The 26114-nt window shown below is 38.1% G+C and overlaps 2 protein-coding genes across 5 annotated transcripts in view; one reads left to right on the top strand and one right to left on the bottom strand.

Annotated features, from left to right (window-relative positions):
* Positions 1 to 13059, bottom strand: part of lcor (ligand dependent nuclear receptor corepressor) — a 146360-nt gene extending 133301 nt beyond the window's left edge. For both annotated transcript variants that reach the window (XM_038308009.1, XM_038308007.1), the window contains exon 1: positions 12833 to 13059. In XM_038308009.1, coding sequence (XP_038163937.1) covers positions 12833 to 12929 — 97 coding nt within the window. In that variant the 5' untranslated portion in view covers positions 12930 to 13059. The remainder of the gene's footprint in view (positions 1 to 12832) is intronic.
* A 9837-nt stretch (positions 13060 to 22896) lies between these two features.
* Positions 22897 to 26114, top strand: part of LOC119798500 (MORN repeat-containing protein 4-like) — a 50232-nt gene continuing 47014 nt past the window's right edge. The window contains exon 1 of one of the 3 annotated variants that reach the window (XM_038308004.1): positions 22897 to 23026. Coding sequence is in view for 1 of the 3 variants with exons in the window: in XM_038308005.1 (XP_038163933.1) it covers positions 22986 to 23026 (41 nt within the window). In the remaining 2 variants the exon portion in view is untranslated. Of the gene's footprint in view, positions 23051 to 26114 lie in introns of all 3 variants that reach the window. The other 2 variants (XM_038308001.1, XM_038308005.1) reach the window with 2 other exon arrangements.

The following is a 26114-nucleotide window of genomic DNA, read 5'->3' on the forward strand; positions in this document are numbered from 1 at the left end:
ATGACCGGCTCCATGATGCTGGTTTTCCTTCCGTATGAAGGCACCACAGGCGCCAAATAAAATCCTAGAGAAAACCGTTTTATATGAAGCAGGCGATGCCGCTTTAAGACCACATTTGCTAAGCTAGCCACCGGCAGAATGTAGCCGGCCATCCAGACCTGCTAACCCACAGATAGCCGTCATGTAGAAATCCACAGCTACTTATAGCAGCCATGTCTTTATGTGTTTATAGTGAAAAAAGATAGTATGTGTTAAAGATAAATAATTAGGAAAATTCTGAGTATGTTAGATGAATTTTACCAGTGTAAAAAAATCATTATTGTTTTTAAATAATGGGACTGAAGGGGAAAGTTTTTAATCATAAAAATAACCAAAATAAATATAGAAATGAACTTAATATATCAGAGTACAGGTATCATTTCTGATCATTTTACCACTGTTATAACCGTGACATCAGATAGGATGTGTGTACGTTAATATGTTTTACACACCCTTACCCGCAGGACACACATCTAAACTCTCCATGTTCCTGACCATTGAACCCCATGTTCTCTGTTCCCTTTTCCTGGTTTAAGGATCCAATAAACCCGTCGTCTGTAACTCATCCGGTCAGGTGGATGTCTGGTCTGAAACAGAACCAAACCAAGCGAGCGGACAGGTGCAGCTGACGGACCCTTTAAACGATGAACCACAGCAGCTTACCACCGCTTAACCAACTTTTCTGCCCCATTATTATCTTATTAGCCGCTTCCTCCTGTTCACAAATACCGAGGCGCTGCTTAGTATTAATTAAATGTGAATGATACACTTTAATTTCATTAATGCCTCATTCCAGGGGAGGAGGGAAAGATTTTCTCCTATTAGAATAATAATAAGGCCTTCGTTAAGCTCAGCTCTGTAACGACTGCAGAATTAGCCGGGAGTCTTGACCCCTGCGCGGCTCCTAGCAGAGGTGAAGAGGGAACAAAATGTCCTCGCTCTCCAAAAAAAAAAGGAAAAAAAATAAACAACATCCTCAAGTTCAATGTCTGAGATTCCTTCCTCCTCTTATAGGGGCTGAAGTACAAAGAACACACACCTCTGCTCGCCTGCCATTAATCAGACACTCTGAAAAGCAGATTGCTCAAATATGACCTTGCACACAAAAGCAGCCACTATTAAAGAGCGAGCAGGAATTCACTAAAGGCGGGTCTCGGTAAACATTCCTGCTGTTCTAAAACCTCACCACCCCTCGGCAGTCCCCCCCTGTGAGTGTGAGTGTGTGTGTGTGTACTCCAAACAAACTCTGAACCGTGCGTGAGCCCACATGGCGTGTGGGTCCGCACACTCGTACCAATGAGGTCAGGTAGCTCTCATAACAAAGGTAACTCATGCAGCCGCAGGCTAGGGCAGGCACAATGGAACGCTCACATAAAATTTTGGGTTGAGGCTGGGACATCGTGTACAAAGTTTAAGGAAATAGAAGCCTCTGCCTGCAGGTCACAAAAAAAAGAAGGAGGAGGAGGAGGAGGAAGGGACAAGGAGGCTCAGAAAACAGAACCGCAGGCTGGATACATGTGAATACACCTGCACAGCTGAAATAAGCTTCTAAATTGGTCGTCTTACAGGTTTCACCCGTCAGATTAAGGAATAAAAAATATAACGAAATAAAAAAACAACAAATGAATCACGTCATTTCATTGAAGACAAAAAAGGAATATTTGCTGCTTAAATAATGACATTTTTACCTCCTAACCCTACTGTATGGAGACTAGAGACTGACACGGGAGTGGATTTTCACTCCTGTCCCGTCCCACTCCCACAGAAAAAAAAATTGTGTCCCGTCCCGATTCCGGGCCAGAGTAGAAATCTAAATCCTGTCCCACTCCTGGTGAAATTACTCCCACTCCCATCCCGCTCCCATTCAGAATGACTCCCGCTCCTGCACCACTCCCATTCTTGTTGTCTTCAATAAGATTTCTGCCAATACATTGAATCTGAATTTCTATGAAGGGTCAGTTAAGTTCCTGTTTCTAACTGTAGTAAAGGTCAGTTAAAGTAAAAGGAATTAGGGATGCACGATATAATCGGCCCCCTATCGGTATCGGCCTTAAAACTGAATATCGGACATCGGCCACCCCACCGATATTTAACCCGATATTTGATCAGCTTCTGAGTTTCTAAAGTCTAAAAAAAAAAAAAATTCTTCTTCCTCAAAAACTTCTTTTTTTTTTACAGACTTAAAAAACTTCTAAAGACGAGGGAAAAAATATATTGATACATTAAAATATCACAATATCTTCATATGCTGATATATTGCCATTTAAAAACAACATATCAATCTCTTTTACTAGTGAAATATTGCTATATGTCATCGTTATGCTACGAAATCCCCCGAAAATTCACGAAATGTTGCCATATTTTTATATGTTGATATATTGACGCGGTATCGATCTATTTTACAACAAAATCTCACAAGAATTTGTAAAATATCAGGAGAGTTTGTAACAGAACGATGAAATTTCACGAGATTTTGAAAGTAAAATATATCGATACCGCGTTTTTAAAAATCAATTTGATATCAGCATATGAAAATATATTTGAGTATATTATTTTCCAAAGTGTCAGAAATGGATAACAAAACTGCTATTTTCAATGACTACTAATTTTTGTCCAGCTTTAACATCGGTATCGATATCGGTTATCGGCTACATGAGTTCTAAAATATCGGCATATCGGATATCGGCCAAAATCCCAATATCGTGCATCCCTAAAAGGAATAATAATTATAAATACATAATAAAAGTAACAAACAAGGAAACAGACGATGCTTATCTTAGGTGAATAAACAATCAAAACAATCAAACTTTTCGAAGTCGAGTTCGCCGCTAACTGTTGGTCCCTCCATTGTTGTTTTTGAGCGCGGGTGAAAAACTCAAAGCGGAAGCACTGTTTGTTTTTGGGTTGTGTAGTTTTTTTGACTCACATTATAGTGTAGGCTTCAAGGAAAAAAACTACAAAATGGCGGCGCCAGTACTGGATTTTTTTTCTTTCTATTTTATTTTATTTTTTGGCATCGATCCTAGTTTTTTTTTTAGTTACTATTGGTTTGCTCCCGCTCCCGTCTGCTCCCATTAATGTTTAGTCCTGTACCGTCCCAATCACGTGATCGTTACTAATACTGACTCCCATCCCACGGGAATCCCGTGACCCATGGGATTCCCGAAAAAATGTCAGTCTCTAATGGAGACCCGTTAAAAAAAAACGTTTTAATGAACCCCGTCACACAGGTAGGAGAACACGACATCACTGAAGATGCTGTAGTACATATGCCAGGCCCTTTGGTGGCGCTGTGACCAAAACTTCCAAAGAAAACACATAAAAAAAAAAACAAAAAGGCTCGGAAAACTAAAACACCAACCCGGGGTTTAAAAATGTTTCCACTTTTGGAAAATGTATCGTTTTTGGTCTCCCTAAACGCTGCATCCGTTAGGATGCAAACCCTGAGCGACGAGATCTTTTCCTTGTATCAAGAGGATCTTTCCATAACAAGGTTAAACATTTTTACAATATTTTGATTTTTTTTTTAAAGTACATGACTATATTTTAAAATTTTGTATGCCAGCTGTATTAAATACTGACTGAATAAACAAAAAATCTTTTCTCACATATTATTTAACTTATAAGATATAATAAAAGCTATTAGGTTACTGAATAAAAAAGAATAAAATATGCAAAACACTTATGATTTCAAATGTAGAGAATAGGGATGGAACGGTTTATGAAAACCGTCCGAACTGTTCGGTTCGACTGTCTCGGTTCGGTTCGCGTGTGTTGCGTTCGGTTCATGCGCTGCTCCTTTTTCTCATAGGCGAAGCGTTTACACTCCAGAGCAGAAGGTGGCGGTACTGCGACCAAAGCCAACCACCAGTAGTAAACAAGAAGAAGTAGCGAAGCAGCGTAGCCGGGTGTAGCAGAAAATAATCAGTTGTCGTGGAGAATTGTGTGGGTATGGCGAGTGGGAAAGAACAGGAGTTGGAAGACGCGCCAGAAGCACTTTATAGGTCTGCTGTATGGGACCACTTTGCATTTAGAGTGACCTACGATGACGGTGGAAAGAAAGTTGTGGATAAAAGTACAACAGTGTGCAAGCATTGTGCGACACGTTTTGTTTACGCTAACAGCAACACAACCAAGATGTCAGGCTAACAATCAATATATACCGAACCGAACTGAAAACAGTGACCACGAAACCGTGAACCGAACCGTGGATTTTGTGAACCGTTCCACCCCCAAATAATTACGACCTGTATCGGCAAATCTATCTGCTTAATTTGTAACACAGTCGCTGCGCAGCTTTGTTGTCACGCCCTAAAAACACCGCCTGCTTTGCATCCAAAAATTCAAAACGAATCTCTGCGTTGTGATTGGCTCGCCGGTTCTAGGACAAGGGGCATTTTCCAAGGCTAGGCCGCTCGCAGGCAAAAATGATTTTGGCCGCTGGCGGGTGGTGCTAGTTTACTAGGCTACACATTCTCACCTTCCGAGCGCAGCGGAGAAGTTACGCTGCTCCGCCATGCAGCACAGCTAAATGGGAGCTATTTAGGTGATAACTTAAGGTGTTCATCGAATGTATATATTTATATATAAAATGACAAAAAGTTATTTCTGCGTCCTTGTCTCTACGAAGATGGAGGGATAATAATCCCAGACTCTGGAACGATTTCCTTTTCTTTTTGCACTGTGGCATCACTTCTCTCGCTAATATCAATGAGTGAAAAGTGGCAACAGGTTATCAATTAATTGGATGGAACAGATCTTAATCTAATGAACCATCAATTGACAATTCCAGGTAGAGTTTACAGCACCTTGACAACAATAGGCTGACTATCACCAGAAGCTTGTTTCTTCTGTAAGAAAAGGCCTCATCTAGAGGGACATGAGGAATTGGAACTGGAGTTGTAAGCAGCAACTGTTTCAATCAGTCATTAATCTGCTTCCTATTAGCCTGACTTGATCTACAGATGATAAAACTGTTTGCCAGAATCAACTTATGTCGACCATGAGTCATTAGCTTCATTTCCACCGCCGTACTGGAAAAGACACGGAAAGAGGTGCCTTTCAGAAACTAGAAGACCTTTAGTTTCTGTATTTTTGAGCCAATTTTTAAATCCCATCTGCAGAACATGCAGTTTATCTGACAGTGTGGGCAGCTTCATCTAATTGCTTCAAGAGTGCCCAGCCCTCCATGCAGACCAGAACAACATCTTATAGCATAAAGATTGCTGCTAAAGATGCTCACAAACAATAATTAGCCTCCAAGCTTTATGTTTTCAGATTCATGCGAATGGTCTCAGGGGAGGGAAATAACAAAGAGCCGGCTTTATTTGGGGGAGTTTAAAAGAGAGAGAGAGAGAAAAAACAATGCAATAGAAAGCCATCAGACGATTGTTTTTAGGAAGTCTGCCTTCAAGTTCCCTCGGAAATACTTTAAAGTCGTCATGCTTTCTTAGCGGCCAGCAAAAACAAGATGAAAGCGTTTCGTCTTCAGACGGCGGGATAAAAGGAGTGTAATGGGATGGATGGCTGCGTCCTGCTGGCAGTGCAGATGAATCTGTTAGCATGTTTGAATGTGAGGCCGGACGTTCGCGGGGAGAAGGAGCCCTGCGCTCTGTGAGCGGCCCCCCGATGCACACACCTTCTGGTGACATTCGCCGACTGCCAGTGGTGCTCTTACCCAGATTGCAATCAACACCCAGCACCCACCCCAAAGAGAGCAGTCTGTCTGATTTTGGACTGGCATGGATCGGCCCTCTGAGACGCAGACCTTCCCCCCTCATACACACAGATCGCAGCGCTTGGTGTGTGTGTGTGTGTTCATATGTAATGAGGAGGTGTATGTAGAGATTTATAGTGCTGGCATGCGCTCTGGTCAAACGGATGAACTGATCACACTCCCCACCCCACCTGCTCCAGATAAATGTGCAATGTTTTGTTTTTCTTTTCAGAAAGCCCCTGAAAAGAATTAGCAAGATGAGAAAGTAGCTGGCAGCTCTCTCGGGGCGTCCATCTGTCCATTACTGAAATAAAAGCTGTCTGCTCAGAGAGGGAGGAGTGATGGAGGGATTTTGTCGACTTGATAAGACGAGGATCGGACGCCGAGCGCAGCGGGTAATCGAGGGACTGTCGACGGATACACGGGCAGATAAACAGAAATAAATCAGAAGGATCTGTTCATTTACTGACCTTCAGGACCCGAATGGGTAATCTTGCACATTAGGCTTCAGCCACAATTAGAGGAGGCATTTGCTTTCATTACAGCCCACGTTGTCCTTTCAACCTGTAAAATTAGCCTGAATTCCCTCCAACTAATTCACTAATCAGTAAACAAAAGGAAATTAACTGGAAGCTGGGCGCACCGGCGCAGTAACGGCATGACAGTGATGAGCACTTACAGCTGGCTGCGACCTGTGACCCGCAGACCTGGAACAACCGCAGAAACGTCATTCGTTTTCAGGATTTTACCATAATTATTCAAGCTTTGGTAATGTGGAAAGCTATTTTTGGTTCTAAAGGGTCCACAACCCTCGTCAAGAGTGTGCAGCAGGATGAGGCGGAGCAAAGTAGAGATTCCTATAGTTTCATAACCTTGAAGAAAAACACCACCTCTTTACTAACAACAGTTTAAATGAAAAATATACATCAAACAAGAAAGTTTTATTTGATCTAACTGCTTTAATTTAAACCTGAGAAGCAACAATGGCTCTTCATTTTAATGAGAAATTATAAATTAAATCAGAGGTAATAAGTTTATCTATAGCTTCTATGTGAAGGATTATTAGAGATATAGTAGGTAAAATAGAAAAAAAAAGACCATGGATAATGGAAACAGTTTCATTAATTTCATATATTCACATAAATTAAACCTTAGACGGATTTCTGCATTTTTGTGGTATCAAAATTTCAACAAGTTCATCTTAGCTAACTTCATATCTTCTGTGCAGTTTTACAATTTTAAATTAACTATTAATATTATACATTTTTGCAAAAATAACCTTGTATTTTTATGCACATTTATGAATTTTTTTGCACCATAAAAAATGCTTTTTTAAAATTTTGTTTTATTTTTATGTTTTCTTCAGTGAAATCACTAAATTCCTTCTTTTTTTATCTACAGTGGCACTGATACTCCATCATACATCTAATCATATCTATCAGTTTTTCCTTGATGGGCACGGATTGTGAATCAGTGATTCAAAAAGTTCAAAATCTGATTCATGAAATCCTTCAGAATTAAAACAAAATTATCTCTATAAAGACAGAAATTTCTGTCTATATTCATCGGTATATATAAACTAGGGAGCTAATCGCCATACAGCCAAAACCTGAGAGAGACAAAGGAATACTTTCTGAGGCAAAAAAGAGACTAAAACCTTCATTGTCTGGTAGACATACATCTTATTTACACACATTCTCATTCCAAAAAAAGTAAAAAAAAAAAAACAAAAAAAAAAAAAAAAACAATCCACTGGACTTTGTTTCCAAGTTTGAAGACGTTTCGCTTCCCATCCAGGAAGCTTTTTCAGTTCAAAGTGACTTCGAAATTTTCCTTTAACTGTATGAAAAAGCTTGGGGGGTTGCGGCCTAGTGGTTAGTGCATAGCGCTTCAAATCCTGAGGTTCTGAGTTTGAGTCCCACTCCCACAGACTGCCAATCTGGGTCCCTGAGCAAGACCCTTAGCCCCCACACTGCTCCCTAACCCTAACCCAAGGAGTTGGGTTAAATGCAGAGGTTGAATTTCTCCAAAATGAGCTCGATATAATATTATCATTTACTTTTGTTCCACTTCACTTTAAAATAAACGATAAAGACATTTTTGAAACAACACTAGAAAACTTAATAAAATTCATTGTCATGAATTGAAATTCAGTAGCTGGGTTTGGGAAGAGCCACCTAACAATGTAAAGTACCCTATTATAATGATTTTATATATATTATTAAAAGCAATATTTTTAAAAATGAAACAAAAAAATAATTTCAGGAGCTTAGTAAAAAAGTTGGCATATTTAAATGTTTTTTAAATATGTTTTTGTTGTTAGTGGACAGGAGTTTGCTCGATTTCTGTATAATGGCCCATATATCAAAGGGTAATGAGGTAGATCTGAATTGAAAACAACGTAAATTAAAAGCACAACTAGAATCGGTCAAAATTAAAATTGACAGAACAGAAAGAAAATCTGATATTAGCCTGAAAAAGTCAGATCAAAGCATAAACCCTAACCCTTCACCAGCCAGCTGACCAGCAGTGTGCAGTTAAAGGTGCTAAAAACCACGACTTTTGAAAACTTTGCCATCATAAGTCTACGAAGGTTTTATCCTCTCCTATACCTCTATTTTTATCTCTTTACAAATGCAGCCGCATTACATCTGAATTTTTACCCCAATTCAAAACTACAGATTTTAGACGTCTAAACATAACCGTCTCTTCCTTTCAAGGCTTCAATCAAAGAAAGACCAAACTGTTGCTGCTCTCGTGAACTCCATCCAAGGCAGTAGTAGTGTGTTTGCTGAAGTGAAGGGAGTAAAAAAGCAATCTGCCACTCACACTCACACCTCTCCCTGTCTCCTTCACAGCCCGTCTCTCTCCAGCACTGCCACAACCTTGCAGCAATCAAATTAGCCACACTCTCTTACCCAGAATACGTGCCAAAGGAATGAGCAGTCGGACTATAATTGCTACCAACTAATAATGTTAACCTTTCTGTGGTATATGGGCCCTACTTTATTATCAGTGCAGCGCGGTGAGCAACGACAAGTCTCCGATGTGTCGACAAGCTGCAATCTCACACACCACCACTCTTAATAACAAGACTCCCGGTAAGGGCAGACTTACAGATTTGTTCCTGTTTCTGAAATGAAAACTTCACCGCTATGCAGATATGGAAACCCAAACACATTCCATAGAGCTCCACGTTAAAGAGAATATCAACAGATCTGGTAAAAAAATAAACATTTTATCTGGAAAACTTACAAAAGAAGACATTCGGTATAAGGCATTTATTATTTACATTTAAAAGGGGCTTAAATTCAAAGTTCAGGTATTTTCTAATAAAAAAACAAACATATTAATGTGAAGCATCCAGCAGAGAACAGTTAGCTCACGGTTTCTACTCTGGAAGTAGAAGATTAAACTTGACATTTTCTAGACCATAAATCGGAAAAGTTTCTGTTTCGGAGCAGAAATAACATTTTTAAGCTAGCAGGCCGGGGTTTAAACCTGAGGCCTCTGTTGCCAGGGGACGGCAGGCGTTAGCAATGGTTGCCTGGGAAACGGCTAACACGCTAGCATAAGTTTATCCATATTTCCGTAAAAGTTTACACTTTAATCATAAATCATTTGTTGTGTTTGATTGACCAGCTAACAGATGAGTTAACATTTCTTCATAATTATTGGAGCTTAATACATTCTAAGTATATATTTAGAAAAAAAAAAAAAATTCAATCCACTTTATTTATATAGCACGATTTCAATAAACACAAGGTTTCCAAAGTACGGAGCCCCTTAAGGGACATGGAGGGGAAAAAAGAAACTTTTGCGAGATCCCGCAATACTTTTGTGAGATCTCGCAAAAGTATTGTGGGATCTCGCAAAAGTTTGTTTTTTGCGAGATCTCGCAATACTTTTGCAAGATCCCCCAATACTTTTGCAAGATCCCGCAATACTTTTGCAAGATCCCACAATACTTTTGCGGGATCTCGCAAAAGTTTCTTTTTTGCGAGATCTTGCAAAAGTTTTGCGGGATCTCGCCAAAGATTATTTTTTTCCCCTCCATGTCCCTTTAAGGGCTCCGTACCAAAGTGCTGCACAGAAAGATAAAATAACTCAAATAAATAAAAATAAATAAAAGTAAATAAAATAAAAGGATAAGATATGCGTGTATATACATAAAATCAACACTCTACATGGTGTCAAAAGCCAAAGAAAAGAGGTGGGTTTTAAGAAGAGTTTTAAAAAATAAAGACAGTATGATAAAAATACCAGATCATGATCCACCCATTTAAAACATTAGCAAATAGTTGAAATAGATTAATCATTTAAATTCTGACTTTTTTTTCTACTGTAGCCCTGAATCTAAGTGAATAATTCTATGTTTATTTACTATATTTATTACTCTTAGAGAGTTAGGTCAAACTAAGCAAACAAAAAAGCAAAAACGATAAAGTTTGGTTAAAGTTGAAATCACTGAGCTTCATTAGAACAATCCTGCAGCTTAAAGTGGTTCCCTGCATTAAAATAAAATGAAGTATAACTTCACATTTAATCAAAAAAATATCTGCTATAATTACTATCTTTAGGTTAATCGGTCATGTTTTTATGTAACATCAAATCAAAACTGATTACAAATATTTTTTATCAGAAGTCTCAGCAGGAAAATAAATCTAGAAAGCAAGTAGTGCTGAAATCATGACTGCTAACAGAAGTTGCTCTAGAGCAATCTGAAAGAAAATCTGAATTTAAGTCCAATAAAATTGCTAAATCTGTTATCTCACTCCTGAGTTCCTCCCCTAGATTAGGAACCAAAAAAATAAATAAAAGCCATCAGGTCAGGCTTCAGTCTGAAGGACCGAAACCTCCTGCAGCTGCCAAAGCTCTGGGCCCAAACAGTTGACAAACCAGAGGATGTCAACAAGCGCTTCTACAGGCTGCAGGGTCCCACAGTGAGGTCATTACTGTGCTTTGTGTTAAAGCTGTAGCCTGTGGTACCGCTGTGATATGACTGCATGGATTAAAGCTGCAAAATAACCATGTTGCAGTGTGTTTATCATAGCAGAGCTCCACTCAGCCCGAGTGGATGTCATGTGCAGAACCTTAACTCGGCTCCTACAGGGACTCCCAATCACACTGAAACGGCTGGATAACAATTTTCCCAGCATTTTTGCTCAGGTTGCATGATCAGCCTTTTTTTGTGCCAGTGAGCGCATGAGTCGGGGAACAATCCTTTAAATTGAGGAATGCATTTTTATTTTTCATGAAAGGGTAAAGTTGCCTTTAGTTCCTGTGAACACAAACCCAGTGACCCACTAAGTCATTTAAACAGCAATAATCAGAGGCCGCTCCTACGGAAGGAGGAAGGCGGTGCAGAGAGTGCAGATATGACTGATATGTGGAAACATTTATGATCCTTTTTTTTTTGCAGAGAAAATGAATTTGCATTTAAATTCAAACAGGAAATTGCACTTTAGAGGACCCTAGTCACAAAGCTTAAGATAAAACAGAGCAATTAGACCTTTTCCTGTTCTATATGGATTTCTAATTTTCTTTTAAGTCTAACCTGACAGTTCAATTTTTCTATTATTGGGTTGAAACTGAAAGAAAAAACTGCTTTGTTAGAGCTAGTGGGTATAAATCTAACTTTAAATTATGAATAAATGATACTACTACGTTGCTATATATCATTTACCACAAAATAATGCAATTTGAATTAAAGAGTTTTAAATGCTGCTGCACTCAGTGACTAGGAGAGAAATTGTTTTTTCCAGTGTTTGACCTGATCAGCTCTAAACTCTGATATATTAGTGCTTTTCAAAATAATTGTTTTGGGTTTTTTTCCTCCCATTTGTGACATTTTACAGCATTCTGCAGATCACATCCTAGAAGGTCAGAGATAACCCAAACCCGCTCATTAATAACTAATCCTCTTCCCTCACTAAAAAAGATCATCTTTCCTATTTAAAGATCTTTTAAGAAAACATGAAATGATCAGATCAGTTGGTGAACAAACAAGCAGCAAATAAACAGTCACCATCAGCAACCTGCTTTCCCAAAAAACCACAGATTAGGAGCAAAAGATAAGAGGAGATCAGATTATAATCCAGAAACATCGGGGGGAATGTCAGCATATCCGGATTAAATACAGCTGATAAAATACTTAATGAGTGTGGGATTGTAGGGAGAAACACATTGCTGAGAATTAGCTAAAAACAAAAATTTTTAAAAATCCCAAAAGAAGCTGATGGCAGAGAGGAAACAGGTCCAGATCCCTGCGCTCTTTTTTCACTCATCCAGACAAAGAGCCAAACAAACATCTGCTTTTTATGTTTTCACTTTTATTTATAATCCCTGATAAACTACATCTGCTCCAGAGTTTCACACAACGTCCATCAACAAGTATTGGAAAAATAAAGGGAACCTTTATTTGTTTATTTTTTTAAATCCACGCCGTCCCACGCGCGTGCCAAAAGCCCCCTTTACCCCTAAAAATGATTTTCACTGACATTTCCACCAATGCAGCAAAGCGCGCTCCCAAAAGCCGATTTCCAGGGCAGGAGAGGAGGGGGGAGGGGAGGGGGGGGTCCTACGGTTTGGACACTGCGCGCGACCGCACCGCCCTCTCAAAAAAACTCTGTGCGGGGGCGCGCGTGAGCGGCCGACGAGCGCCGAACCCGATTGGCTGAAGCTCGGCTCCATCTGCGCACGTGACCTGCACTGCTTAGCTACAATAAATAAACTGATATGAGGGGAGAAATGAGTTAGAAATGGCTGGAAAATGCTCAAACTTTCCGCTAAAACAACACGACGCAATTAAGCAGGCCGCGCGCGCAGCGGCAGCTGCTGAAACTGATGAAAACGGGTCCCTGGAGAGGCCAAAAAACTTACATCTGAATCATATATTTTTATATTTTTGGACAGGTCCGGTGGGAGGAGAACAGACCTCGGCATAAAAAAGGAATAATAGCTTTAGAGGTTTCCGTTCCAGATGACCGTAGCGGTTCTCTGCTTGGCAGAGCAGCCAGAGGAAACAGCGGCACCGAAGCCTCACACACGCGTCCACACCATTCCAAGCGGGCTTACCTACACAGTGAATGAGTTTGTGCCTCCAAGAGTCAAGTTCCTGCCGAAAGCCGCGCCTCTCTATCGTGCATTGCTGCCTTTTGCACAGACTCGCCATTTTCTATCGGCCCCTCCCGTGGGCGCGCACATAGTGCTGGGTGCTCCTCTGCGCGCACGTCACCGGTGCTTTTTATTCTAGGGCTGGGTGGAGAGAGATATGAGGAGGACGGGGCTGCAGCATCCCCCTTTCTATACCGCTGTTTGTCCCACCCACCTAAAGTGCCCCCTCCCCTCCCGGCTCTCACAGCATCTCCATGCGAGGCTTCGCTGCCATTGGCTGCTTTAATGGGATGTTTGTTTTAATATGCATCCACACGGTGCGCCACATGCGCGCCCGTGCGCCTAATTTCTTTTTTTGTAGTGGCTTAAACCTGCTCTATGTGTGTCGAAGGGCGAGGGTGTGCCGTGCGGGGATTTAAAGAAAGCTTAAAGTATGTGCATTGTTTAAATCAACAGATGGGTCAAACTCTACCTCTGTATACTGGAGTAAAAAAAAAAAAAAGTGCGTTTTAGATGTTTTTTGTTTAATGGCTTAAAAAAAAACTAAGCAAGCAGAAAAAACATGCAAAGGTCATCCCAGATTATTTTTAAGCTCTAACTTTCTAATAAGAGTAGCGTACAGACTATATAATATGTTATGTTTTAAGTGAAACCTGAATACTTAATAAAAATCACCTGTTTCAACATCACATTTTATCTTCATTTTAGGTCAGTGTTGCTTATTACAATGAATAAATTGTCCTATATTATTTATTTTACATCCAGATGTATTGGAATGTTTACAAAAATATAACAATAATCAAGTCAAAGTTTATTTATATAGCACACTGACCAGAGTCAGTGAACAAAGTGCTTCCCAACAATCACCTCACAGGTAGATAAAGGATAAAAGCATTAATAAAACTAGATTAGATTTTTAAAAATCAATAAAAAAAGGTCAAATTTGCTATAAAATACCAAAAGCAAGAATACAAATGAAAAGCAGGACTTATATTATTTCAGTTGAAGCATTTTTTCCAAAAACTTTGATTAAAAAAAATATTTATACAGCACATTTCATCTGTAAGGCAATCCCAAATGCTTTACATCATAAAAACATCAGATTAAAATCATTAAAAAAATTAATCGAGCGCACAGCAAATCAGTAAAGGATCAGAATCATCACCCAGAATCGTAAAAACATCATCCAGAAACATGCTGATCCTGATGATCAGCGACTGATAAGATATTTGTTCAGAGCAGCTTTTCACCTGGATTGGTTTGTGGACTGCTAATCAAAGGCAGCTCTAGAGAGGCGGGTCTTCAGACTTTATTTAAAATAAATTTGTGTTTTATCTTTTTCAGCGAATTTTTCCCAGATTAAAGGTGCATAAAAAAACTGACAGCTGCTTCTTCATGTTTGCTTCTGGTCGACGAACACTTCACAAAATTTGAATATGGATGATTTTTTTTTAAGGAGAATTTAATAAGTGCTACACAAGACAAGTTCTTTAAAATATAGAAGCATTTAAATATCATAAATCACTTTATATTAAGGAATAAAAATAATTAATCCCCTTAATGTCAGAATAATAACAATCATAACCTGAAAAATGTTATAAAATGTATTAGTTTTATTATTCCAATGTTTCTGATTCCTCACTTCTGGGTTTGTAAAAGAATCATGGGATGTTTTCTGAGCCCAGTGTAAAAAAAGTACTAGAAGTGGCTAGTAACTAGTTACATTTTCTTAGTTACATTTACAGTATTTTATTTACTTGTTTTGGGGGAAAAGTATTTTTAGGAGTAGTGCTACATTGTACTTTTTGTTATAACCCCAATAGAAATATCACTACTCTTTCTTGAGTAACATTTCTGACCATGTGACCTAATGAGAAAGAGTAACTTCAATTAATGAAAACAAACTAATTTTAAAATAGCAGAGATCCAAACCAACTTATTGTTTTGTGCAACAGACTTATTGGTTTAATGCAGAGATGAGAAAAGTACTCACTTTCCGTACTTGAGTAAAAGTACAGATACTTGTGTTAAAAAATACTCTGGTAAAAGTGGAAGTACTGATTAAACTTCTTTACTCAAGTAAAAGTAACAAAGTACAGGCTTGTAAATTTACTTAAAGTATAAAAGTAAAAGTAGAAACCACTTTTTTCATGCCGTTGCCTACATTTTAAATGGATGTCTGCCAATAGGACTAGATCTCCGTTGTGTTAATTTTCAATCATCTCGTCGTCCATGCTACTATGCTAACGCCACCGCCACCAAGCTGCAATGATTTGCCGCGAATGAATACCGCCGAATCTGTCCATTCATCTTGTAGTGGTGCGTCAAATGCAACGTAGATTCCCATCCAATTAGATTGAATTTGGTATTGATGACGTGAAAAATAATAACGGTAACTCCATTGAAATGATTCAAAACTAAAGTAACGAGCCAATTTTTTTAAATGTAAGGAGTAGAAAGGGCAGATTTTTGTGTAAAAATGTAAGGAGTAGAAGTAAAAAGTCACCATAAAAATAAGTAGTAAAGTAAAGTAAAAATATCAGAAAAATCCACTTGAGTACAGTTACTTCCCATCTCTGGTTTAATGTAACTGCAGCTACAATCTAACTATTGGTTTTTGTACTTTTTTTTTACTTGTATAATGTGTTCTGGAATATTCCTTCCAAAGAAAATGATGATTGTGTTATTATATTTTTTTATTTTTTATGATCATGGCTGGTGAGTAGATCAGTTACTCAGTATTTAGGTATCCTTTTTACCAAATACTCTTAAGTAATTTCTTGGAACACTTCGTAATTTTACTTGAGTTAAAAAAAAGAAAAAAAAAAAGAACAAGAAGTGCTATTTTCACTCAAGTAATATTTTTCATACTCTACCCACTTTTTTTTACCAGTACTACTACTAGTACGAATAATAATAACACCATTAATAAGAGTAATAAACAATGCAGCGTATCTTTTCATATTGCACCTGTCAGAGCTCATTTGAAATTTGCTTTTCAAGATAAGATTCAGAAATCATCAAAGATTTATACAAAGAAACAAATGAACCTTTATTATATAAAATAGAAATTATTGTAAAATATATATGCATATAAAAACTGTTTAAGGGAATAAAATGAAGAAATCATTAAAAAGAACAACAAAGCATTTATATAACAATCAAATGTTTTTAATTAGAAAAGAATGATCTTATCACTTACTACGGAGATTCGACTGTTTCAAATATAATATTTCACATCAGAATTTGATATAAAAAAAGGATAAATCTACAGTTTAAACCAGAGTGTTATGCTGCGTTTCAGCTAGATTGGAAGTCTAACTCAGACCCCCCCCCCAACATTGGTAAAATTAAATATGTGTAACTCATGTATTGAGACCAAGGCCATCTGAAATACAAATACACATTGTTGCTCTACACTGCAGCCAAATTGGATTTTGAACTCAGGGTTATATATTGAAGCCTCTAAGTTTCCAATTTATAACAGAAATGGAATTCCATTTTATTTCCTTTCCGTCCATTTTTTTAACTTTTATTACCAAATTTATAAGGGACGATCAGTTTGAAGTTCATTTTGCCATATTTTCTGTAAAGCTGATTTATTTTGTTTTTTTAAACCTGTCACTTAAACCTAATTTTCAGTTAAAGAAATAAAAATGTTTATAACCAAAACCCTCTATGCTACTGGACCTCTCTAGATATTTTTGTAAGAATTTTGGAAATTCTTCAGAAAGCTTGTTTCTGTTAGGATGCTGAGGCTTGCCCACCAGAGGGCGCTGAGGATTCCTTCCTAGGCGTTTTTGTTACTGTTGGGATCTGGGGTTCTGTCTACCTTTCTCCACCAGAGGGCGTATTGGATCTCCTGAAGCTGGAGCTGACTTCACCAGCTGTTTCTCATCTGCTCATCAGGAGACCAGTATTTAAGCGGGCTGAGAACCTCACTCCGGTGCCAGAGTGTTAGTCAGTCACGGTACAACAAACCCTGAGCCAACCTGCCTGTCTAGTCTCCTGACTACGAAACCTGAACCTGATCCATTTTGTTTTCTCTGCTTCCCAGGTTGAACCTGCCTGAAACCAGAAATCCCCTGAAGAGTTTCTCTGTTGGAAATCGGTCGTCTGATCTCAGTAGAACCCTGGAGAACCAAACCTGTCAAGGATCTGCCAGCCTGCCCCCAGAAGAATCTGGAAGTGAAACCGAAGCTGAAACCAGGTGATCTACAAGCTCTAACCAAACTCAGCCTCCACCAAGCCCTCAGCCTGCCGTCAGCCTCTGGACCCCCCTGGTTACCCCCCTTTGCCGCTCAGCTCAAAACTCCAGTGCTGTGAACCCTGTCGAGACCAGTCCCGAACCTGATAACCCTGGATCTGTTTATTCTCTGGACTGTGTTCAACAATAAACCTTTGAACTTTTTCCCTGCCTCCGGTTGTGTTCTGCATATGGGCTAGGAACCAAAACTCATGACAGTTTCCATCAGTCCCTCTAATAATCAGAACAGTTTTATTCTGCATCGTACTCTAAGCGTCCAACGACCATCCATCAAATGGAAAGCTCAGCGTGTTGATCTTAGATCTTCGATATTCAGAGGCAGTAAAGTATGCTTTATTATCTCAGAAATGGTAAATTTGAAGCAGCGAGCAGATATGGAGAAATCAATGATAACTGTGCAACAACTTTTCTTGTTGGTCTTTTTTAAAGGATGTTTTGAAAATTATATATATATACGGTCTGTCTTGCATCACCTTTGAAGAACTCATAGTTTATATATATATATATATTTATATATATATATATATATATATAAATATTATGTTTTCTTCAAAGGTGATGCAAGACAGAACGTTAAAGCAGATCCTTCAAATAATGAATAAATAAATACATTTAAATAAATCATTAATAGATGAAGTATGTCATGGTGCATTTACCATTTCATTATTTAATAGTACATTTAATGGTAGAACCAAGAAGGTTCTGGGTTTGATTCCCGGCCGGGGGTCTTTCTGCATAGAGTTTGCATGTTCTCCCTGTGCATACTTGGGTTCTCTCCAGGTACTCCAAAAACATGACTGTTAGGTTAATGTGTGTCTCTAAATAATTGTCCTTGGTTGTGAGTGTGTGTGCATGGTTGTGTGTCTTTTTGTGTCTCTGTGTTGCCCGGCGACAGACTGGTGACCAGTCCAGGGTGTACCCGGCCTCATTCCTATAGACTGCCGGACATAGGCACCAGCCTCACAACGACCCTAACAGGACTAAGCAGGAGAAAATGGATGGATGGATGGATGGATTAAAAACATAGTTCTGAATTGAATTGTTTACCTAACATCATTAGACAATATTCCACATTTCACACTCAAAAATAACTAAAACCAAACATTAGAAAGAACAACACTGAGCTATTTGCTAACAGTGTTTCTTGTAACTCCAGCAGCGTTTCCATTACAAATGTACGCAAAATATTCTTCCACTGTGAGCAACTTGAGCTTTTTGGAGATCAACCGAACACTTGATATTGTCAGAGGAGGCTCTCAACATAAAAATCAGTTTTATATGTTTTATAAAAAAAAAAAAAAAAAAAAAGATTTAGTAAAAGAAATTTAAGTTTTTTTATATAGCACATTTCTGTAGCATGCCAATTTATTAGGGGGTCCAGGGTACGGACAGGGATTTTTCTTGGGGCCACAGAATGTAAAGAATAAAAAAAGGGGTTAATATTTCATCATTTAAAGTCATAGCTACATCTTTTTCATCAAAATGATAAATTTAAGAAGAAAAAAAACATCCACTGAAAATCTAGAATAATGCAGCATAAAAGTATCAATTTTAATTAAAAAGGAAAATCTAATAATATTATTAACTTTATAAGTTGCAACGGGTCCAAAATATATAAATATTTACTTCTGGTTATGATGCTTACATCAACGCGAAATTATTTTATGCCCATAGAATTCACTGGCGGAAGGGGAGTAGCCACCTAGTGGTTAGGGCATAGAGCTAGGAATCCAGAGGTTCTGAGTTTGAGCCCCACTCCCACAGACTGCCACTCTGGGACCCTGAGCAAGACCCTTAACTCCACACTGCTCCCCAAGGGGATGGGTTAAACGCAGAAGCAAATTTCTCCAATGTCAGACCAATAAAATTAGATTATTATTATTATTTTTTTTTTTATTTCTTTTTTATTTTATTTTTTTTTTTTTATTACGTGAGACAGAGCTCAGGCATAACCAGATGCTAGTAGGTCATAGAGCTGAGACATCTTCTCAATATTATCTCAGATTTTGGCCAAAAAAAAAAAAAAAAAAAAACTGAAGTAAAACTAGGATGAACATTGATGCTGAATCAAGGAAGTAAAGAGGAGATTGCTGCGTTCCCTCTGAAAAAGTTAACATTAGCAGACCAGGCAACTGTATTGCAAACAGCAGAGAATGAGAGCAGTAGAAAATGAATGGACCACTTACTGGCTGGGAGGAGTTAAACTTGTAGCTATCGCCTTTAGATATGCCACAAAATAAATGATCTCCAAAGACTTTGGAATTGCTGATTAAAGCTGTGACTTTATCAACACGGTATAAGCTAAAAGTAAAACATCTTCATTTCCATATCATTATTAAAGAAAACATCCGGTTCAAACTTCTGAAAGTACTTTAAATATAAAATCATTACATACTGTTCAATAAATGATCAGTGTTTTTAATTAAGAATAATTTTCATGTGAATGTGCTTTACTGGAGGCATCCATGTTTGTCAAAGAACACTACTGCCACCTACTGGTTTGTGACGTCACGGTGCGGTATCGGCTGTTGATCAAGTCCCAGTGCTGTATCTGGTGTTTGTCACAACGCAACATTATCCAAGTCATCTTGAAAACATTCTTCTTCCAAATGTTGGCTACATATTACGTATTTTTCCTCTGGTCAGAAGTTCGATGGCAAATCCTCCCTCTTCAAGTTGGCGATCAAACGATGAACCCGACCGTGGAGGATCAGGAATCAGAAAGGTGGAATAACTCTTTTTTTCCCACTTTTACCCGATGTATTCCAGCATCCAGCTGCCATGCACGTGGGCATTGTGAGTTTCACTATAGCTCTGGTGAATTTCAATGGTGAAGTCCTCTGGAAATCTTCAATAATTGTTGTTGATTGCAGATGTGTCTAGTAGTTCCCATTGATTTAGCTTGTAAAGCGGGGAGAATGGCGCTAGGCTTACCGCACCGTGACGTCACTGCTGGAAGATGGCAGGAGGGAGGGGTTACTATATTTGGGGAAAAATAACCGCTCCCAGACTCATTGATCGCAACGAAAATAATTTTAAAAATATTTTCTACTGATTAACGCTAAATTAATTAAATCACCACAAACGAATTAGTTTTAGGTATGATGATGATCCATCAAGACTTTTCCTTTAAAGAAAAGCTATAAAAAGTAAAAAAATACATATTTTTGTAGTTAGTTACTGTTTTTATACCACTGTATATTATCATAAGAAATATATTTAGTGTTATGTTTTCTGAGGAGGAGCCATAACAGGAACCCTAGAACAATGCAGCTGCATAAAGGAAAAATACATAATTATAGAAAATAAAAATATATAAAAGAGAACTGAAACTAGTTCTTCTATGTATAATTTTTTTTCTAAATACATAATATATTCTTATGTATTTTGGTCTTTAAAATACCAAAAATTGCACATAAAGTCTGTTTGACTGTGTCATTTCTAAACATTAAATCAGATGTAACACATTTTATTGTCATTTTGTATACAGAGTATATATAAAATAAAATGCCATTTAGTACCGTTTTTCAGACAGTAAATGAACATTTCTATTCCATAAAGTGCAGCAGTGATCAAATATAAAAAAGCATGGTGCAAAAAAGCACACTGATCTGGAAGTTCAGAGCATGAAATATATGTGGCGCTATTATGTAGAGTTTTGGTTTGGTGTTATCAGTGTGATGCAAAAATTGCAGTTTTTGCCATTTTTAAAAAAATCTTACTTGAGTAATATTTTGGATGACGATGTTTGACTTTATTAAAATAATATGTAAAATAATGTAAAAGTAGCAGTCCTACTCTTGAGTTTTGGGTATTCTAATCACCTCTGGAGGAAATATAGAACAGAATGTGTTTCATTTTTGAGAAACTTAAGTAATAAGGTTCACCTTCCTCAGATTTTTTATGTGGCGCATTGAAACTATCATCCCTCCACTATTATGAAAATATTTTTCATTATACACTGAAAAATTGTTAGGATAAATATTGACGATGTGTGAGTTTATTACACCTTGGTAATGGCTGCCGGTTGCAGGTCAGAATTGATGTTTTAATCTAATTAGGACAGTTTCTCTGTCTGTATATACAGTTATAATCTTCATTCTGTACGTGTCAAATATTTCAACATATTTTCATTATCAGTTCGTATGAAATCGTACGAAAAGTTATGCACAGTATTTCGTACGTTTTTGACGTTTTTCCTCGAAAAAACATATCAGTGCGCATGTGCAGCCACACAGACGAAAAAAGCAGATCAGCGGACAGACGTAAAACTGGGACGGACGGTGCAATAATTACTTCATGATGTCTCTCACTAGGTTGCTTGCTGTTTTGTATGTTAGGGTTAATTGTATGTTAAATTTTATGTTATTGAATGGTGCGTAAGATGCGCATGCGCACGGATATCTTGTCTCGAGGCAAGACGTAAAAATACGACGAAATACGATGAAAAAAACGTCAAAAACCTACGAAATACTGTGCATAACTTTTCGTACGATTTCGTACGAACTGATAATGAGAATACACGGAATATTTGTCAATGGAATGAGAGCGATGTCCTTCAGCTAAGAACAAAGTGTAATATTTTGATAAGGATGGAGCCATGGATGTCTAATCATCTGTTAACATGTATGATGTAAAATTATATGATGTGGCAGACTGGAGATGTATAAAATGCATTTTTAACTATTAATCAGTGCCACTTCCTGAGAGGTGAGCAGCTGCCTTTTGTAAACCCAAGAAATTACAATTTCTATCAGACTCTGTTGTCATGTCTCCTGGTTATTTAATACATATAAGTTATGAAGTGTTATTTAAAGAGTTGGTCAGGGTGATCTCTTTTCAGGAAAAATAAACGGAGAGATAAAGCTTCAAGGTGCTTACACAGAGCCTACCTTTAATAAAATAATGCAACTTTTGTTTGGCATTGATTTAATCATATTTAGCTACTTTAACACAATTGTTTCATCTTAGCAGGGTAGGACATGAAATAAATGTGTTAAAGTAACTAAATATGATTAAGTAACTGCCAAAAGCGGTTGCATTATTTTTTTCAGTGACATCTTATAAGGGGCCACTTTTCCACCATTAGTTAATAATTGGTGGCATGAGGTGCGCCTCTGCAGCAAACCAAGTCTCTGTGGTTCTATTTTATTTTTTTATTTTATTTTTCCAAATAAACCGCTTGTTTCTCTTATAAGACAAAAGCTGACAGTATTTTAAAATCAGAACATCAGTGAGAACAATGGTTTCATGAGTGTGAGAAACAGGAATTAGGCTGTGAGGGGATTTAAGGGGTTTCCCCCAGAGTAAAGAAATGAGGCCATCTGTGTTTGGTTTCATTTGGGTCACCTTGATGATTTCACTAAATTAAAGCCTTCCTGGAGCTCAATCCATACCGCTTGGTGTAGCAAAGCCTCCCTGCCTTAATGCGGCTGTTTTAGCGCATTTGGAAACCCATAAATCAAGTTCCATAAAACCGGCGAAAACGCGGGTCTAATCACCAAATTGAAACCAGAAATGACACCGAATCATTAAAGGGAATCTTACTTCCGTTTTATAACCTAACAGAGATGGTGGGAGGCACATAAAGAAAGACAAAACGGCAAGGGCAAACGTTTTAACGGAGAGGCACTCTGGCTAATTAAGTCATTGAACCCGCTGCCCTCAGCAAAGATGTCCACTGCGGAGCCTGGGAGCGGAACCAATCAGCTTTCAACTTGGATTTAGGTGACCAGCAAACAGCCAATCAGAGCAGAGATTTCTGGAAGCCAGCTCAGGCAGTTCTGAGGAGGAAAATATCAAAGGTGGGGGAATAAAAAGAAGCTTAATAGTGGCTGAGTGGAGCAGATGAAGTGTCGCGATGGTTTCAGAGAAGTAGAAGGAAGGAAGTGAGTGTCTCTTGAATGAAAAAGGTAAGGTTAGTTTTCTTCCAGCTCGCGCTGCTGCGGTGTGTGTGTCTGTGTTTTTGGATGGTAGCCGGCAAGATGAAAGGGATTAGGGCGCCGTTACTGTGGCAACATTAGATGGAGGGATACACAGCACCCCTCCCCTCCGTCCTCACACCGGGCCTGATGTTATTTTAGGACGCTTTCTGGGCCGATCAACTGTCTTTATATTCTTTAGCAGCATAATTTCCTCATGGCAGACACGACAATAAACTGCTTTAATTTATCTAAATATAATATGCATTTACCTATAGAAGGTAAATCTCTCTATTTAACTTCTATAGGTAAATAGTGAGATTTGTTTAGATGCAAAAATGATTTGATTTACAAAATTGCCCTTAAATACATGAAAAGTCAAAAAGGAAATGCGGCTAATGTAAATATTCAGTTAATACACAACAGTTTTTTACTGTAGGGCCATTTAAAGATGGTTTTACAGTAAACTTATGTCAATACAAACACACACACAAAATTATGTCTGTATCTCTATTTATTTATTATATAAAATAAAAAAAGTACAATTTCATGTTATTTTTTTGTCCAGAATAGAAAAGAATAAAAAATCCCTTCATTGTCCCACATTGGGCAAATTCTGGTGTTTATAGCAGCAAAAAGATAATAGAAAAATGGTCACACAAATGTGGCCCTTAGAAAAATTGATAAGAATAACATAATAGTTAATAGTTCAAACATAAACAATAAAATACTTTACTGTAAAGTGTTTTAACAATATAAAAAACTGTGCATCCGGAGAATAAATAATCAATATACAGCTATGGACATTTTACAGCAATGGATATTTGAAAATAGCAGCAACATCAATTTCAACGTTTACATATGGATTTCTATTAGTATGACCGTTCCTATAACACTAAATGCATTATGCAGGATATCAATAAATTACTAAGGTGTATATAAGAATCTGGTGTTCTCTCATTTATAGTACTATTTTGAGGGGTTTAAAGAAGTGACATGTGTAGATGAATAGGATGTTGTTTTAAAATAAAAAGTCAAAAAGTATTAATTCACAGTATTTGTATTTATTCAATACATTGTGATGTGCAAAAAGGGACCACTGAGGTTAATTGTTTAAAGTGTAGAATGCCAGAAAGCATAACATGTGTGGAATTAGATTGAAAAAAAATTATCCAACTGCTAACATGAATAACAAAAAGCTGAGCCTTTTGTGTCAACAACAAAAGAGGCTGCAAAAACACACTCAACTTGTTTATAAGTTTTTAATAAGTGCTTCAGTATGGTACACCTTGCACAGCTCTGCAGGATTTATTTTGGCATCCAGGGGCGACGAAACTTCATTGAAGAGTTGGTGGAGTTTTCTCCAGGGGGGGGCTATAACTTCAAAATAGACGTATACGAAAAATCTATCAAATTTATACTAAGGTATCACACCAGTATATTTACAGGAATGCCAACAGCAACTATAAAAAAATATTCTGAAAACTGCTTTTTTTTTAGTGTGGCTCATTTTTTCAACTGTAGGCTGGCATGAAAGGGGGTATGAGAGAGAGAGAGACATGCAGGAATGGACCACAGGCCAGATTCGAACCCAGGTCGCCCCTGTCAAGGACTAAGGCGTCCGTACAGTACATGGGTCGTGGGTGCTAACCACTGCATTACCTGCATGCCCTGAAAACTGCTTTAAATAAGTCCTTGGTCACGCCGGGTATGGAAGAAAAACATTCTCATTGGAATTTGCCTTTTTTTTAACACCAAATTTTAAACACTGAATTTTTTTTAGACGTTGAATTCCTAACATTCATTTAAAAAAAAAAAATTCTGCTACAAAAATTCAGCTGCAAAAATTCAGCCGCACATGTGTTGACCTTTTGGTGAACTCAAGCCAAAGCAATCTACACTCGATAGAGTCGAGCAGCTTCTAGCCAATGAAATTAGCTCATTTGGTCACGTGACACAACGGCTGCACTCAGCGCTGTTCCCGGCTAAATGACGAATTTTTTTTTGTTAAACAGAATGTTTACAAAATGTCAGTTAGCTTCTAACAGACACTTATTAGAGTTTTTCCTCTTATCAGACTGGGTGAAACAACTGAGCCGATCACAGCTGCTACAGCACCCCTGTCTGCCAAGGCTCTTGGTTTGATCCGGAAGAAGCGGCCGGCGGCAAACATATTTTGTTCTTCATTTTGGCCAGAGGCAACATGGCGACGGCAAACAGACAGGGGTGCCGTACTAGCTGTGATCGGCTCAGTTTGGTCACCCAGTCTGATAAGAGGAAAAACTCTAATAGCTGTCTGTTAGAAGCTACTGATGTTTTGTACTTTTGTTTAACAAAAAAAAATACCCGATTCAGCCTAGAACAGCGCTGAGCGCAGCCGTTGTGTCACGTGACCAAATGAGCTAATTTCATTGGCTAGAAGCTGCTCGACTCTATCGAGTGTAGATTGCTTTGGCTTGAGTTTAACTAAAAGGTCAACACTTTTGCAGCTGAATTTTTGCAGCTAAATTTTGACGTTTGCAAAGGGAGTCAGGGAAAGCAGAATAAAGTAATAGCCTCGCTGCATGCAGTTAGCCGAGCCTTGTTGCTGAATTATTGTATAAACCTGTCAATCAGCTGCCCTTTCTAACTGTGGTGAGAGGTGGTGTGCAAATAAAGCTGCTTTCAGGTCTGTGCGCAGGAGAGCTGCGCCCCTGGATCCCTTTTGTATCTTTTGTATTGCAGATGAGCTACTGTACATTTAACGAGAGTCTCTGGCCAAAGATTTGTGCACCCCATGGCGGAAGTACATCACCAATCCGACAACGAACGAAAAAGCTTTACTCGTCATTAAAGTTAAAATATTTATCATGCACATCTAAAAAATATATATTAATGTATTTCAAAATATTTTTATTTTATAATTAAATTTTATGTTTTTTGATGTCTTAATGAAGGTCTTTGGGTGAGTTCGGCGGCACCCTAGCGCCCTCTATTGGCCAGCCGCTGCTGCACCTCACAGTGTCAAAGTAAACTGTTGCGGGAAGCTCGTCGAGGGACACAGATTCCTTAAACT

The sequence above is a fragment of the Cyprinodon tularosa genome, unplaced genomic scaffold, assembly GCF_016077235.1.
Source record: "Cyprinodon tularosa strain WSP-4 unplaced genomic scaffold, ASM1607723v1 ctg628, whole genome shotgun sequence".
NCBI lineage: Eukaryota > Metazoa > Chordata > Actinopteri > Cyprinodontiformes > Cyprinodontidae > Cyprinodon > Cyprinodon tularosa.